At 47.1% G+C, this 17,329-nt stretch overlaps 1 protein-coding gene across 4 annotated transcripts in view; it reads right to left on the bottom strand.

Annotated features, from left to right (window-relative positions):
- Window positions 1-10,592, bottom strand: part of NRP2 (neuropilin 2) — a 126,625-nt gene extending 116,033 nt beyond the window's left edge. For 2 of the 4 annotated variants that reach the window (XM_081052681.1, XM_081052684.1), the window contains exons 1-2: window positions 10,080-10,555; window positions 9,624-9,925 (exon numbers count right to left, since the gene is read on the bottom strand). In XM_081052681.1, coding sequence (XP_080908807.1) covers window positions 9,624-9,696 — 73 coding nt within the window. In that variant the 5' untranslated portion in view covers window positions 9,697-9,925; window positions 10,080-10,555. Of the gene's footprint in view, window positions 1-9,623 lie in introns of all 4 variants that reach the window. The other 2 variants (XM_081052682.1, XM_081052683.1) reach the window with 2 other exon arrangements.
- Between the last annotated feature and the right edge of the window lie 6,737 nt (window positions 10,593-17,329).

Below are 17,329 nucleotides of genomic sequence, written 5' to 3'. Positions count from 1 at the left end.
GGTAGAAGGGTTAGAAGACATCTATTTCTTGCATATACCTGATGGCAGGTATATGGTGGTGGAGAAAAGTTGTGGGTCTCATTTCCCCTGAAAATAATACACTTTGTTTACTTTACAATTTATCCTTTATCCACAGTGTAATCCCATCCTATTCCTATTTCCACAGCATTGTTTCCATTTAATTATTAGTAGCAAGGCAAAGAAGAAGCTCTTCTCCTTCTAAAAAAAAGAGAGAGGGTTGTCACCTTGCCACTTAACTAATAAGAAGCCTTGTATTCAAGTGTGGTCTCACTAGGGGCAAGCTGTGTGACCTTGGGTAAGTTAGTAATCAACTATAAGCTTTGGTTTTCTCATCTGTAAAATAAGGAGAGTGATTCTAGAGGTCAGTTCCAGTTCTAAAATTTAAAGCCAATATAATAAGGTGGGGAAAATATTCTATTACCCATAGACTAACCCCAAATAAAAAGACTCTCTATCCTCCTAGACAACCAGATATTTATTCAAGGTGTTATTCCCTATTCATCCACTTTAGGTAAACCTAAAACAAAACTCTAGGATTCTTCAGATGAACATGTCTGTCTTGCATTAAGGAGAGTTCAAACATCTCTTTTAATCACATTAGCTCTACTGACGCGGGTTTCTTTTCTTAACTGAGTCTGTGGCTGCACATTTATAAATATTATGGTACACAGTTCTGTGTGTGAGCATGTCAACAACAGTGATGCATGAAAAGAAAGACCAAAAAGAGTTTTCTTCAAATCCCTTGCCTAAATCATCGAAGTCTTCGGCTCAGGGTTTTCACCAAATTTTGCTCACTAACCCTGGATAAACTGCTTTTTAAGAGTTTTGTGTTTTTTTTTTCCCTGTGAGCTGAGGCTGGATTTTGTTTTATTCAAAGTGACTTCAGCCTGTCACAAGACAGTCTCATAAAATCTGTATCTTGGCTTAAGCTGGGAAGAAATAAGCCAATACATCAGCCCAGGAATGCGACCGTTTGACCACTTCCTAAGGCAACTGGGAAGGGATGCAATCTATTCAATTTATGGGGCCGGGTGGCAGTGAATGGTACACTCCTGAAGGCACAGCAAATGGAAATCCCTGTGAACTTTTGCAGTGATGAAGTTCACAATCTGAATAAAAGAATCTCTGGGAGAGCAGGAAGGAGGGGATCAGAGAGCAGGAGACGAAGCCAGTACATGAGAGTGGAAAAAGGAACAAGGCCAAGGGCCTCTTCTAGAATACCTCCAATGATTCATTTCACCAAGGAGAGTACTGGACATTGGGTCTGGAAATAGGGCCTTTGGAAAGTCTCTTCCCCTCTATCTGGATTCTAAAAACGAACCTTTGTGTAATCGTTAAAATGTAAGTTTGATGCGATTACCTCCCCTGACCTTGAATCATGCCACCTGTGGTAACCTTGTTATTTGTCATCTTATATCATAAACAAATGCAATTCCAATAGGGCAGCCAATATAATATCATTAGTTTATATTTATGTCCACTCTTTTCCAGCCCTCATTGCAAATGAAATTTTGATGCCATTGATGAGAGATCTGGGATTACAGTTCCTGACCATTTCAACAGACATTTGGGGAAGGAAACAGAAGAAGACTAATTTTGAGGTCTCTCCAAAAACCAAAGGAGAGAGAAAAAAAGTAATGTAATATTTTATTTCATTTATTTTGATTAACTAAAGGCTTATGTTGAAACGTTAATGACTCCCCACTGGTTAGTAAATGAAATTGAAACCTCTTGGCCTAGCAATTAGGGCCTTACATTTAGCTCAAGCTACTGTTTCCAACCTTATTTGCAATTATTTCCCTCCACACATTCTAAACTGCAGCTTCTGAGTATACCTCCAACAAAACCAGTGTCTATTCCTCTGCTCCCACCTTCCCCTAATGTGCCTTTCCCACCTCTAAGTACCATCTAGTATCTCAATCCAGGTTTAGCTGCCACCTCTGCTCCCTGTGATCACCCACACAAGGGGTCCCTAATCCCTCTGCCTATCTCAAACCTAGGAGACTGAAGCTCTTCAGTATCTGCTAAGGTGCGTGAGAGCTCTAGACAGGCTTATCCATTTTGCTGGACCACCACGACATGAGTTCACGACTCCTTTCTGACTCATTTTTGGGAGCCTTACAGGATCAAACCCAGAGCCTTCCCCAAGAGTCAGATTAGAAGAGGTTTCATGAAATAGTGAATTACTAGTAATTGGCTAAAGTAACACCAAAAGTATCAGTAGGTATCACAAATTCTAAGAAATTCTTATCACAAATTGTTCTGCTTCTCCTGTTATGTACGACTCGTCTTTCCAAGCCCACAGCTGCTATTAAATGGGAATTTTTGGTTTTTAATGGTGAACTGAGTGTTTAAATAACTTGTCTGGGATAATATTACATATGAACAGTCATAAGTCAAGGTAGAGTTAGTGTGAACTATGTCTCCTAAGACACCCTAAAGTCAGACAACAGTGACGAAGTTCAAAGGACACTTACATTTTATTTCTAATGATGGTAAAAATGATTTAGAGGAGGGTTTTCTTGCCCCCTCACTCCAGCCCTCCATCCTCCCAAAGGCAAGTTCTAGATATTTGTTGTCAGTAGCTCCAGGAAGATGCAAACTATTACTTCATCACTAAACTGTTTGCTGATAATGGATTGTCTCTTGCTGAGTTTCAGTTCACTTCTCTCCACCCATTCCACCCCCACCCCCATCTCCCATTCCCTGGCCCCCAATATGCCTTTTGGGCACATCTGTTTTATTTTTTCCCCCTTTATCAAAACAATTATTATTACCACTCGGTCCAGTAATTTGCAATTCCCTTTATCTTCTTCACTGAAAGACTGGCCAGAACAGACTCATTCGTTATCAAGGGATCTTCGGAGGCAGCACGCAGGGTCACGCTGGACGTTGAGTTAAGCTGGTCAGCAGCTTCATCCACGGCACACTACCAGGAGAGCTCTCCTTTTGTTAGTCCCAGGCCCCCCTCCCTTTTTTTTCTGGATTAGATCATGACTCTTTTATGAAGACCCAGAGGGAAATGGGATTATTAAGAGCCTTGCTGGGTAAAAGCTATTTTGTCTTTATGACGACTTTTTTGAGTTCAGCTGCTGAGGGGCCTTAATGCCAGAGTAGAAGTTATTACACATTTGGGGGGGCACCTTTAACACTGTGCTCCCCACTGAGCACACTTTCCGGATGAAGGATGGAAGGGGAGAAAAGGAAAGGAAAGCAGAGAGGTTTTTTAAAAATTGCAAAGAAAAGATGTAAATCTAAGATGAGAACCAAGCAGGGGATATCCGTTTCTGAAGAACGGTGGTGTATTACGAGATAATCTGACGTTTATAAAACCCAGGCAAAGGTTTAGTGGGATAAGAGCTGATTATGAATAATTATTTACTTATTAAAAAAAACCTCATAAAAATAACATAAACTCACAACGGTTATAGTGTGCTTTCTGTGATCATGAGCTACAGTTAACCATACTGAAGCTGTTTTGAAGATTAAATGACTTCAGAAGAGACTTCATAGGTACTAGAGAGTATTCTATGCATCTGACCTGGCACAAAAACCCTATGAAGTAGATATTATCATCAAACAGTAAAGGAAGCTGAGGTGCAGAGAGAGTAAGTCTTCTGGATCACACAGCTGACAAGGGGCTCAGCTAGACGGTAAAGCCAAGCAGTTTGGCTCCAATGCTTCAGAAGCTGGAAAGCCCAATGAAGGTCTCTGCAAAACTTCTCGGTGACAAACTTAGTGGCACTTAGGGAAAGACAAATGTTTTGCCTGTTTGAAAACTCCTTTTTCTCTTCCTGCGCCAGTCATCTGTGTGGACAATGAGACGCGTTCAAGGCTGGGGTTGAGAGGGCTGGAAACACATAACACCTTCTCCACTCCCCACACGGAGGAGGCACGCTGCTCCTTGTTATCCTGGCCCTCTCTCCTATGTACTGGAAACCAGGGTGTGTGTTTGGGGTTGGGGTGGGGTGGATAGAATGTTCAGGTCTGAAGTGTTCTGTTACAACGTTGGGGGTGTTTATTGTTGACAATTCCCATTTTTCTCCATTCTTCTCAACGCCTCTCTTAGTCTATGCTAAATGCCACGTAGTTATTGTTCTACTGGATAGGAGCAGCTTTTTCAGAAATGGGGGATTTATTTTTATAGCACAGCTGGTCTGCCAAAGGTCACATAATTTGGCAACGTTCCCAGTGGTTAAAAATTAATTTCTCCTTATTAATACAACCAAGGTCCCATAGGATTGGAGCTCAGCCTTATCTAAACTTGACAGCTTCCTAAACCTTTAGAAGATGCTTTCTCCTGGAGGGCCAGCCACACTACCAGGCCACTGTGTCTAGGAATCCAACCCCACTAAGTCCTGGTAGGTAAGGAAACCATTCAGCCCCTGGGCCATTTCTCATCAATGCAGATAAGGCTCTGAAAAATGTTGCAGGCTCTCCAGGACCAACTTGCACAGTATCTTCCAGGAATGGGTTAATGAAAAGAAAAAAATCAGTTTCTTACCTGGGAGGACTAGTATAAAGACTAACTTCTGGGGGTCAAACACATGTCTGCCACTCCAGGACGGTGCCTCAAAGATTGTCCAGTAGCAAGTGATGGGTCAGATGATATAATACCTCAAATATGTTAATGATATTACAAACTGCTTCCCAGACATCACTAGTCAAGTCCTTTCTTGTCAGTGCAAGAAATTACACAGGTATTATGCTCCTGCTCCATCCTTTACAAAAGGAAAATCACATCTCGATTTCCTAATCCTTACAAACTGGACTTTTGGGGAGTATATTCTGAAAATTCTTTACCAATGAACCTGACTCTGAATTCTGTCAACTCAGAATTGTCCCACACTTGGGTCACGCAACGTGAGGTCATTCTCTTGCTTTAAGGAGCAGTTGAGTGAAACGAAAAACACCAGCAGGCAGGGTACTCAGGAGCATCTAGTCTGTGATGTCTCTCCCCACTGACACCCCCAGAGCCCTCCCCAATTGTTATTCGCATTAATGCTTCTCAATTCAATGCGTCTGAATTGGCATTTGGGCTCCTAGTTTTTTCTATACCGTGAAGATAGGAACTGGCCTTCTACTGCCAATGGACTTCACATTCAATAGCAGGGAATGAAAGCCATTTGGTAGCAGCAGGAATCCTATCTGGATAGGCTGGGGTTTCAGTCACTGCAGCCTTCCAACCTTTCATTGCTAGCTGGGTGCTTTGTGGCTTAATCTGAGGGCTCCACAGAATGACGTTAAAGTCCAAACCTGCAGTGCTGCCCGGGCACTCATAATTCTACCAGGCACATCTTGGACAAGAAGCAGCTTGCTTGCCCTGAAGCCCTCATGGGGAGCTCTCCTCTTCCCACTGTTTTGCACTGTGTGCGCTGTTGGCAACAGGCAACAGTTTCACTACCTCCAGTGGCAGTTTATGGGGTAAAGTTGACTGGGCACCCATTGAACGTGGGCATGATACCACTCTCCAGAGCCTAGAACAGGCTGTGTGTTTACAATCTAGGAGTTTATAATTGTGTTGCAAATTACTATGCCTAATTACCCCACATTTTGGGGGAGACAGGTTGAAAAAGACCCTCTTCAAACCCTTATCCGGCTCCTAGACGGTCATTTCTTCTCTTTCAGGATTTGTTTGAACCCAGACCTGCTTACCCCAACCAATTTACACCTCTTATCTAATCATCCAGTTCAGACAGAAGGTCGAATTGACCGCGTCTGCCCACGTCCTTGGCAATGGTGTTAAAACCCTAACACAGATCAAAGCTCTCCAGGCATAGCCGGGGGTGGGGGAGTAGGGTTATAGGGTCCAGGTTCTTTTGGCCCCAAGCAGTGTAGACGTTGGGGCTGGGAGTTGCCACCAACTGAAAAAACCCATTGTGAGCGCCTGAATGATTTCCTGGGCATAACGGAGTCCCCCGGGGACCACGATTGACTCTAGCACAGGGGAGTTTCTTGGCCAGGCGCTGACCGGGAATGGCTAGCGCCAGGGGGCTCTCTCTGTCTAAAACCGAAAGAAAGGGAGGCGGAGGGAGGGAGTGAGGGGAGCAGTGAGCACACGCCAATAAACCAGAGCGTCGATCCCCTCTGGTTCCAGACGAATTCAACCCGAGCCTCAGAAGCAGCGACACGGGTGAGCCGGAGCCTCTAAGCTTGGCCTGGAAAGCTGATTCCCACCCTACACTCCTTTGATTCCCAGTGGGTCGACGGGTTCTTTACATTACTATCCTCCGCCAGCCCCAGGACGTTTGCTCTGCGTGCCTCCCCATGCCCACCCACCCCCACCCCCACCCCCCACCCAGCAGCCGGCGCCCAGGACCTGGTGGGAAAAACTGCAGTGCAGTTAGCCCCAGGCGAAGGTTGGGGACAGCCGTTTAATCACAGCTCGCTTCGCCTCTATTAACTTGTGTTGATATTAAAAAGAAATCAATCAGTGAAAATGAAGCTTTGGCCGTGAATATTTCTTTTTCTCACGTGGAAAACCAAAGAGCAAGGCGGCGGGGGAGGGGAGGCAGAACTTGCCGCGACTACGGGGGTTTCTTCCAAGCAGGGAACTGCAGCCGCGTCTTAACTTTATGGCCGTGGGCAACGTCGAGGAAATGCCTCAAGCTTCCCCCTGGGGTTGCCCTAAGTCAGAAGGAGGAGGGACACGGCTGGAGTTGTTGGAGGCGGCCAACTTTGCCAGGGTTGAGAGCCTTGGTTTTGCTTTCGCTGGGAATATTTTTGCCTAATAGAATGTTTATGGATCGCTCGGCTCTGTTTCTGCTGCGTAGCCCAAACAAATCGATGCGGCGTTAGAGATGGCGCTGGGGGGGGATGGGGGACTGGGGGCCACCACGTCCCCACCACGTGGATGCCCGCGCGCTGCGTACTCTTCACCTGTTCCGGCGCACGCGAGGGCGCTTGGCGCGCACCGCTACTGGAGGCGGTGCAAGTTGCGCGCATTCTCGCGGCTCCAGCTGGCTCCTTTCCGTCTCCCTCCGCCCTTGGCTCCGAAATCCCACCCCAGCTTCCCGCCACCCAGCTTGGGCAGAGCTCAGATCCCCAGCCCCGCGGGCTCCGGGCCTCAGCCCTTCAGAGCAGACTCTCCAGGGACGGCGGCGAGGGGAAAATGCAGCGCAGAGTGGAACGTGTGGGGCAGGAGGGGTTGCTCCGGGCAGGGCCGGCCGAGTGGCCGCGAGTCCCCGGGCCCTGGCAGAAGGAAGGCAGAAAGGCGGCGGCGCTGCGATCTGGCCAGGCGGCGTGGCAAGTAGTAGGGGAGCCTAGTGCGCTACGCCCACGCGGCCTCCCTGCAGCCCGCCAGTGCAGAGGCCGCGCGCCGCGGGGTTATTGGCTCAGTTGCTTCCCTGCTTATACCTTCCACACACCCCCTCCCTTGCCATGACTTCTCGGAATGGGTTCCCGCCGCCGCCGGCTGGGCCCGGCCCCCTTCGGCCGGCGCGCACCGGGTGAGTCAGAGGTCTAGCTGGGCCTCGCCCTTTGCCAGCTACCCGGGTGCCTGTCGGCATCTCGGACAGAAAGCCTGACCAGCCCGCGGCTTGAGATCGCCTTTTCGGGGGGCTGAAGAATATCTCCTCTGGGTAGGTCCCAGCTCCGCGTCCCACCAGGAGGACCCGACCCGCGTCGGAGGCATCCTGCAGCCCCGTACTGGGGGACCTGCCCCGCGCCCCACGCCTCTGGGCTTCTCTAGAAGTGACGCAGCGCGGCCGGGGGTTAGGATGGGAGGGGGCTCTGCAGAGAGCGCAGGAGGCAGGTGGCGGAGCGGGAGTGGGTCCGAGCGGGTGTAGCACACGTACACTACGCAGCGCTCGGGGACAGATGTGCGAACATCTGGGGTAGGAGGAGATGGCCCCTGAGTGTTCACGACCCCTCCCGCTCTGCACAGCATTCAGAACCTTAAGTTTGTGTGTGTGCCTGTGTGCGTGCGTGCGTGTGTGTGTGTGCGTGTGTGTGTGTGTGCGCGCCAGTATGCGCGCACCCGCGCACCGGGGCCTTAAACCAGAGACCGTGCCTGAATACATAATATACCGTAGGTATCCTCACCCGGCCCTCATGCGCGTACACACACACACACACACACTGCAAATCACACAAACGTACATAATTTATGCATTCTCCAGGTCTGTGGGAGGTAATTTAATTTCGCTTCAAACTGGGAACTTAGAATTAAGGCAAGAGGGAATGGGGAAACACAGGAAATCTGCCCAAGTGGGACCTGCAACCATCTCTTTGATACGATTTGCAGTTGCCCTGAAGACCAGTTATGGCAGAGAAGGTGCAGCAAACGTGTGGATTTGGATAGCAACGGCATTCGTGAATTGTCCTCCCCCTCAAATAAATATGCAAGCTTAAAATGGGATGTGTGTGCGTTTGTTCGGAGGTGGGAACCAGAGTACCAGGTGCAAAGCTTCCCCCTTAGTCAACACAGGCTCCCACTGGATTCACTAGCCAGTTGTGATGGGGGAGGTGCCCAGGAAGCTGGAAGGGGTTAGCCCAACCACTGAGGCCATAGCCTTGTAAGTATTAATACCTCCCGGTTTCCTCCATAGATGGCTTCCCTATTCTCAATCACCTGTAGCAGCTTCTAAGAGTTTTGTCAGATTTCAGACACTTCTCAGAGGGGAGAGAGGCTCACCCTGGAGAGTTGTGTAGGGAAGGAAGGACAAGCCCCACCGGATTCCCTGAAATCAGAGATCCCTTCTCAAGAAGTGTACCCCTTGCCAGAAACCGCTCCCTTTCCCCCACACAAACACTGGCCCCAGACGTTCTGGGCCTTGCGGTGCTTATCTCTGCACTCAGTCCACACACCCCTTTTGGCAGTGGTTGAGAACAAATTCCACTCAAAAGTTTCTAACCACTTCACAAGAGTGAGACCTTGGAGGGCCACGCAGTTTGTTTTATCTAATAATATTTTTTAAAAGAACACATGATTTACTTTCCCAGAAAACACATGGATGCAGGAAAGCGCAGGGACGATTAACTGCGGTGGTTGCCAGCAGCGCCCAGCCCCAAGCGCCTAGCTCAGCCGCAAGCCGACTTGCTCCATCAGCCTGAGCGCTGTGATTTTGAGGCGTATCCACACATTCTGCAAAGAATCTACAGCACTGGAAGACCAAAACTAGACTCTTGACGTTCCCAAGCCCTTCAGTTAACATTGCTCAATGTAGCTAAGTGGAGGGAATGCAAATGATTTATATTTCGCTGGCTAGGTTGAAGAAACTCAAGGGAGATGTGCTCTGCTTCAAGACAGGAAAAAAAATCCCCAAATACTGTAATGCAAAGGCTTTGTAGTATTTTTAAACCTTTGATTCAGTCCATATGTGACATCTGAACACCGCCAAATTCTGTCTGTGTTTCAAAACACACACACACACACACACACACACACACACACACACACACACACACACTCCTAGCAGGAGAGAAAAGTTGGGTTTTAGCAGCAGTGGTGGTGTAGGGAGGGCCGGCTGGGATCTCTCTTTAAATTATTCAGTTTTGAGGGAGCCTCGTTTTGTGCCATTCCGTGTGGCCCCCCTGCATTAGCAGTTGCTTTTAAAGGGAAAGCATGTTGAAATCAACAGAAAAAACTTTCAGGGGCTTACCTGGTTGGCCTCTCACTTCGAGTCCTGAAAAGTAGACAGCTAAGAAAACCCAGGTGAGAGGAAACATATCCATTTTGGAGAAAGAGGCTCTCACCAGAGCTGGATTTGTAGGTTTCTTGTACAATTGTAAGTCTTTGTGTTTTTCTCGCTCTTATGTTCTTCTGTACAGTGTCTTCTGCAAAGGTTGCTAATGGTCAGAGTCTCCCTCCTGTCCTGGCGGCTCGTCTTCACCTTTTTTCTTGTTGGATCCCCACCTCGCCAGGAGGAGGGTCGCTCTTGAAATCAGCAAAGAGGGAGCAAGCCTGGAAGAGAGGACGGGGGTTTCCTCTCTTAACACGGATCTATGTCCTCTCAGTTCCTCAAAGTATCATTTCCTTTATCCTACAACATCACGAATATTTCCCGAAAGCCAAGCATAAAAAAAAAATTATAATAAAAATAAAAGCCAAGACTCGCCTTGGGCATCACACGGCTCCCAGGCAGCTGTGTGGTCTCAGAGGCGTACACTGACACACATCTCCGGGCGCCCGGGACCGACCCGCGGGCGGAGGCACCCACGGCCGGACAGCCGGAGCGGGCGGCAGCCGCCGGGCTCTTGCCCTCGCCGAGTTCCCCGAGCGGGAGCCTCCCCCAGCGGCTACACCCGCTTGGCCGGACTCACGAGGGGAGTCTGAGGAAGGAAGCTGCTGCCGCTGCTGTGGCTGCTCCTGCTGCTGGTGGTGCGGCGGCGGCTGGGATCGCCTGGGAGTGAGCGAGCCCCTCTCCGAGTTCGCTCGCGCCCGCCTTCACCTCCACCTCGCCCAGCGCCTCGCCGTGTGCCTGCGCGTCGGAGGATGTGCTGGGGGCGGGCTGCGGGCTGCCGCCTCGCTCGCGTCCTCTGCTTCCCCTCCGGCTCCCCCCTGCCTTTTCAGGCCGTGCAGCATGTGGATGTCAGAGCCGCGGCAGAGCTATCCGATTACGCGCCGGCTCAGGGCCCGCCCCTTCTGTGTTCCTGATTAAAGAGGCAGCCGCGGAGACGCGCGGCGCAGAGGCGAGCGCCGCGGCACCCTCCTCGGGCGGGGCGGCGGCCGCTTCCTCCTCGGCCGCGGTCGGATCAAAGTTAAGCCAGCGCCCACCTAGCCGCCCCTCTCCCACCTAGCCGCCTGTCTCCCACCCGGCATCTCCCGCCCACCCTGGGCTCCTCCGCGCCTGGTTGCGCGGAGCCGCCTGTGCGTAATACCCTGGAGAAGTAGCGCCCCCGGACACCTCCAGGGCGCGCTGCTCTTGGCCTCGTCGGCCGTCCCCGAGGGAGACTCCGCGGGAAACGGGGGAAATCCTTGTTCCCCCCAAATTCCCAGTCTCCGATGCCACACACGTAGAACCCAACACAATGCCACGCGCAATGGCGTTACAAGAGGAACTGGGAGGCGTAAGGTGTTTGCAGTAGGGAGCAGCAGCTCAGCGGCAGCTCAGCCATGCGTTCGCACAGGCAGCAGTGCGTGGCGGCGACACACACGCTCAGCCCCGGCTGAATAAAACCCCAAACACCCACCGTTTACTACTCGGATCCTTTGTTGTGTCCCAAACATACTCCTCTTCTCCCTGGGTGAGAATTTAGTTCTCCCTGCTCCCCTAACTTGCAACTATCAGAAGAAGAGGAAGGACTTCAAAGAATTTGTTCACATAATTAAATTGGATTCCTCAGCCCTCCAAAAAAGTACAGGTACAGGCAGCCTTCTCCTCGAATGCTTCTGTAACTAATCTGTTCACATTTTCCCCATGGAAATGTGGCCACAACGTGGGGAGAAAAAAAAAACACAACATTATGCTAACTATTTTTAAATGGAGGCGTGAAAACTGTTGAGACGGAGCTGCAAGCTAACAGTTGGGGAAACACTTGTATCTTTGTTTCTGAGGATGGCTTTGTGGATTCCAAACTGTCTTGCTTCACTAGACACCTATTACTACATTATCATAAAGACTCTAACAGGAACAGTCTAAACAACACCCTGAATATACCTTTTCTGCCACTCTGCAGATGAAGAAAAATAAAGTTTCGGTGACAAGAAACACACACATCTGACTATCCCATTTATTTCTTTGCTTGTACTTGTGGATTCTTCTGGGTGGTTTTCCTCCTTATCTGGACTTGCCATTAGCTTTGTTTATCACTTTTAGTGTTTGAAAAATCTGTAACTCCCACTTAACTGTTATTTACACTGAGATAACCAAAACAAAATTGAATCAGAAGTGATTTGCAAATAGCGGAGCCAAGCCGTGGAGGGGTTTTACAGCACTGTGTAAATCCACAGGCTGCATATCACCCTGTGAATCTTAGATGCCTGGTTTGAAAGGGCATTTAAGAGAGGCCTGGTGAGTTCTTCCAGCAAGCATATGGCCAGGCTGGACTAGAGGCTACTTTTCATTCTTTTCATTTTTTTTCTCTCTCTTTCCTTTCTTTCCTTCCTTTCTCCCTTGGTTTCAGAGCACATCCACAATATTTAAAAACTCCAGATTTCCTTTTTTTTCCTGTTTAAATGTCAATTGTAAAGAAAGACTGCCACTCCCCTGTATGTAATAAGAGTCAGTTTGGATTTTGAATCTTAAGCAAAAATCCCGGCTTCTATTATGGCGGAGATGCGAACCTAAGGACAAATAATACTATCCGCAGTGACAGCGCCTTAGTGAAGAGGGTCACTTAGCGTTACCTCTCCTCACCACTTACCAGTCTTGCCAAACCATTCTAGCAAGTGCCCAACATGGAAGAATCCTGTTTCTGAGAACATTATAGCCAGAGTTTAGGTGAAGGGTACAAGGAAGAGGAGAGAGAGAAAAAATAAACTGAAGCCTATTCTAAAATGATAAGAATGACAACTCTGGGCTTCTGGTCTTGGGGTCTCAGGGTTGAGGGTCTCTTCATCAGGCTTCTTCCAGAGTCCTTGGTCTGGTAGAGAGGTGTCAGTTTCAGTGTTCTGTTCCTGGCCCTGATTCCCAGCATTATGGATTTCAGTTTTTCAGAGGTGTCCTAAAGAGGGAGCTAACTTACTTCCTGGGAGTCCTCAGAAAGACTGCTGCAAGACTTCTCATCAGTTCACTTGAGTAAAAGGCCTGATTTCCTGCAGTTGGGAAGAGGTCTGGTGTCTGGTTCCCAACCCTCAGGATCCATTGTTAATCCTCTAGGGGGCAGCACTCAATAAATAATGATAACACTACCTGTGGTAGCAATTCTGATGGTGCTTTTTACTTCTAGGAGCTCAAAGCCCTAATAAGAAGACCAGGGAAGATTCAGAGTGAGAGCTGTTCTCCCCCAGCCCACTCTGAACAAGACCCCCTGGGCACAGCGAGGACTTAGAATTGCTTTAATCCAGGACGTCCAAGGACTCTTGAGAACTAAACATAAATTCCACGTGTGCCTGATGGAAAATGAATCTTTAGGGAAATTCTCCAAACTGGCTCAGACCTGCCAAGCCCCAGTTTTCATCTGGACTGGAATCTCAGGGCTTTGGCTGCAATTGGTTTGGTTTCCACCAGAGGTGCTGGAGTGAGGTGAGCCAGCACCATACCTTTCATTATTTTGTGAGTACACATCCTTGCCCCATAGAGAAGCCTGTCTATTGAAAGCCTAGTAGCACCGACAGAAACAATCGGCTTGTAAACACAAACACCCAACTGACGAGAAAACAGCTAACTAGTGAAGCTGAGATTCCTGGCAGCATCGCTGACTCACCTAGGATATTTCACGTCATTTTCCTTAATTGTGACATAATAACAGATACTCCCACCCTGCATTCCATTTCTTTGTCCGGAAGGGATGTGGGAACATAAAATAGATTTTGTAAAAGATGCTAAGAAAAAGCTGTCACCCAGCCACCATGGGCGTTCCAGCTAGGTAGTCCCAAAATGGAGGCTGAATCAGAATCACTCAGGGCGAATGTGCCATTCTCCTGCAAGTTGGCTTCCTTGGATCTGGGGTGGTGTCTGAAAATATGTATTTTTAACACACCTTTGAGGTGATTCTGATGCAGCTGCTTAATAGGCCAGCAATCGGGAACCTCTGTCCTGAAGAATAACATTTACACATAGACCTTGATGTTCGCATGTCCATTGAAGGACACCTGGACAAGCATTTTTTCACATTTCCTCTCCACACATTTTTCAGGTAGGGGGCCGATGTCTCAAGTGTCTGGGAAAAGCCACCAAGAACATGGCCCTCAAAATGTCAGAGTGGGGGAATTCCCAGCTTTCCCTCATGACCTTTATTTAGCAGCAACAGCAAAGAGTCCATGCGAAAACACCAACAAGCCCACCTCACAAGGGCAGGAGGTTTGCAGGAACATGTTCCAAGTGCCAGCTGATGATGGGCTTTATGGAGCTTGATCCAGCCCTTTCACCACCAACCCACTCACCATTGTTTGTTATTAGAGGTTTTTTTCAGGTAGGGTTCTCCATCTGTGTTCACCACGTACTTATCAAATGCTCATGGAAGCATGACTATGCAGGAGGTATGCAAGCAAGTCAGACATTTGGGTCTTGTCCCCTGGGAACACAGCATTTGCAAGCTCCAGAAGTTTCATGCTTTCACAATAGATGCCACCTGTCACATGGTGCTTCCCCTTATCTGAGCACTAACATCAGTAAGCTCTCACCCTGAAAGGGGGAGATAGGAGGCATAATTGTGTCTTAATCTGTAATTGACTACACTGCCCTAGTTAATATTTAGCTGCATCTCTCTCAGAGGCAAAGTTTCCGTTAAAATGTAATAGCTCCTCATTTTTTATTCTTTTGTTTGAAGCTAAAGTCAGGTTTCTGGTCAGTAGAGGTTTTCCCACTCACCCTTTAAACAATTAACATTTTTCTTTCATTTCAACACATTTGAATACTGCCTAGTAGTTTCTATTTGGTATTACCTTTGGTGGGTTCCCAGGATCCTTACAGATTTCCATAAAGTATTGAAATCTCCTTCACTCTAAACTGTATGTGTGTCTCTCATCTCTTTCTCAGCCACAGACATTGAATCAAGTAGGAGGGAAACTTATGAATGAAAAAAAAAAAAGAGAAAAAGGAACGAAATGTGCAAAATTTATTTAAACATCGGTGGAATTGCAAAGGCTACTAAAGAAATCATTTTGCTCTTTCTAATCTGCTTGGCCTAAGCATGAGGCTCATCTCCCTCTGCTACACTAATTTTTATATGTTTGAAGCATCAGTGCTTCAAAAAAGACCTAGTCAACCCCTACCTTTAGAGCAGCATTCTCCAATACAACTCACCGCAGTGTTAGAGATATCTGTGCTTTTCACATGGCTATTGGGCATTTAAAATGTGACCGGTGTGATTAATGAATATAATTTTATTAAATACAAGTTCTTAGCACCTTAAACATTGTATATAGATTTTACATGTATTTAATGGCTTCTGTATTGGGCAGCTCAACTTCAGATAATCATAAGACCAAAAATGGAAATTTCCCTCAGAAGCCCAGAGAAATTCAGACCTTTATAAATCTCCAAGTCTACCTTACCTGTTCACCAAAAAAGGGAGCCCCAGTGGCAGCAGAGGCACAGTTCGAAAATGTTTGTTGTCTATTTGGTGAAGAAGAGAAGGACTGGCTTGTGTTGTTCTCTATCATCCTGTGCCCGTTCTCTGAGATCTTGGATAACTTTCCAGAGTACTCACCCGGAATCCAGAACTGCACAATGCTCCCCAGGCTCTTGGTCTCAGCTCCAGGGATTGGTGGAGAGAAGCAGAATCTGAGATCAGGGCAAATGGACCTTAGGGCTCCACTGCCCTTGGGTTTCCTTGAAAAGTCTATTAACCAGTTTGGGACCAGTTTCCTTACCTGTAGAAGGAAGGGGTTGGTTTGAGTGACTACTATTGCATTCCAGTTTTGAATTTTGACTAGGCTTTTTCCTGACTCCATCCTCATTCATAAATTTAAAACTGGTTTTAGTCTTAATTTCATAGTTACCCTAAGGAATGGAAATGAAGAATCACTTATCACCCAAGGATAAGTCTTAATGGGATATTCCATTTTCACAGTATTTACGTTGGGTACCTTTTCTCAAAGTGTAAGTATGTTAGGTATCTTGGCAGGGCTTTGAGGGAAGACATTTCAGGCAAAGGCCATTCCTAGTCCCTCAAAACAAAACGCAGATTCCACTTGACAATTAAAAACAAGAAGTTACTTGTAATCTTATAGCACTTAAAGGTGATGTGATTGGAAATTTTGTAATTACTGTGTAAAATTTTTTACCATTCAGGAAAATCTTATTTTGAACTAAAATTCCCATTCTCTTACTAAATTCTGATTTTATTGGAAACGTGAATCTTCCATCCATGAGTACCCATTGCTTTTTCTTCATTCGCTTGCATTAAGTTCCTTACTAAGCCCCATATATTTATAAGGGATTTTTTGGGGTGGGGGGAGGGTTATTGCTATTTTTAAATCGGTAACTTGTGACTTATGGTACCTTAATTAGACATCTACATGTCAGGTGATTGTTACATTATGATGGCAATAGCTGCTAATTTGAGCATGAAAGTCGTGATGGAAAGGCAAGAGTCAGGGAGCTGACCTTTTGCTATTGAGGATGCTCCAGGGTGGGTTAATTCACACCCACCATAGTCATTAGTTCCCACACTCCTCCTTCATATTTACTCCTACACAGTTTACTGAGCTGCCAATCAACCCTTAGGATCCGGATGAGAGCCCCGATGGGGAGGAGGCTGGGAAGGATGCTTTCTTCAGGGACCAAGAAATCATTTGTAGAGGCAGTCTCCTTTTCCACCTCTAGACTGGGATCTATTTATTTTTTAAATTAAAAAAAAAGAGAGAGAGAATAAGTGGTACATGTACATCATTTTAAAAAATTTCAAAAACACAAAAAAAGTTTGTAATGAAAACTTAAGCTTCCCTCCCACCCTGTTCCCCAGTTTTGCAGTTTACCTCTCCAGTTCCCCATCAATACAGGTTTTGGGTATCCTTCCAGAGATAATGAGACTATGTTGCAAAAGCAAAAACACGTATGTGTTCCCTCTCTCTCTGCCCCCCACCCCCAACCCTAAGCAGTAATGATCTTGAAAACCATTAGGGGGCAGCTGTGACCAGAAAAGGAAAGAACAGGAGAAAATGCAGAACTAAAATCCAAGAGAAGAGATGCAAAAGGTAATGAAAGGAATGCTAGGACAGAGATCAGCAAAAGGAATAAATGAAAAAGAAAGCAGAAATAAACAAACGCAAAGCACTGCAAAATAAAAGGAACTGCAGAATGAAGTAACAGTATTAAGAAGCTCAAGGAAGTGCATGTGTTAAGAAAGGGGGAATTTCCAAAGGCCAGACATTGAGATGTTTTTCGTTTTGGTTTGGTTTTTTGGTTTTGTTTTGTTTTAGGCAAACCTGTAGGACTCCGATTGCTCAATGTTAGCAGAAAGTGTGAGGTTATCTTTTGCTGAACTGGAAGGCATTTATCATGCTGGACTTGACATTCTTAGACCCTGTTTCAAACTGAAGGATTCAGAGTGCCCTCTATCCATCTGGGCTTGACGTGGGGGATGGGGACGGAGAGGAGTCGCCCCTTCATTACGTCTTCAGAGTGCTGAAGAACGCTTTCTGTCCTCAGCAAGGCTGCGAAATTAGTCTGAATATAAAGGTGTAATTCTATTTCTCAATGCAGCAGAGCTCAGAAATGAGGGACCGGCTTTCTTTTGAAGCTGATTCCATAATCAAAGT

The sequence above is a fragment of the Rhinolophus hipposideros genome, assembly GCF_964194185.1.
Source record: "Rhinolophus hipposideros genome assembly, chromosome: 6".
NCBI classification, from domain to species: Eukaryota; Metazoa; Chordata; class Mammalia; order Chiroptera; family Rhinolophidae; genus Rhinolophus; species Rhinolophus hipposideros.
The sequence above is the reverse complement of the archived record's forward strand: the minus strand, read 5'-3'. Positions and strand labels throughout refer to the sequence as shown.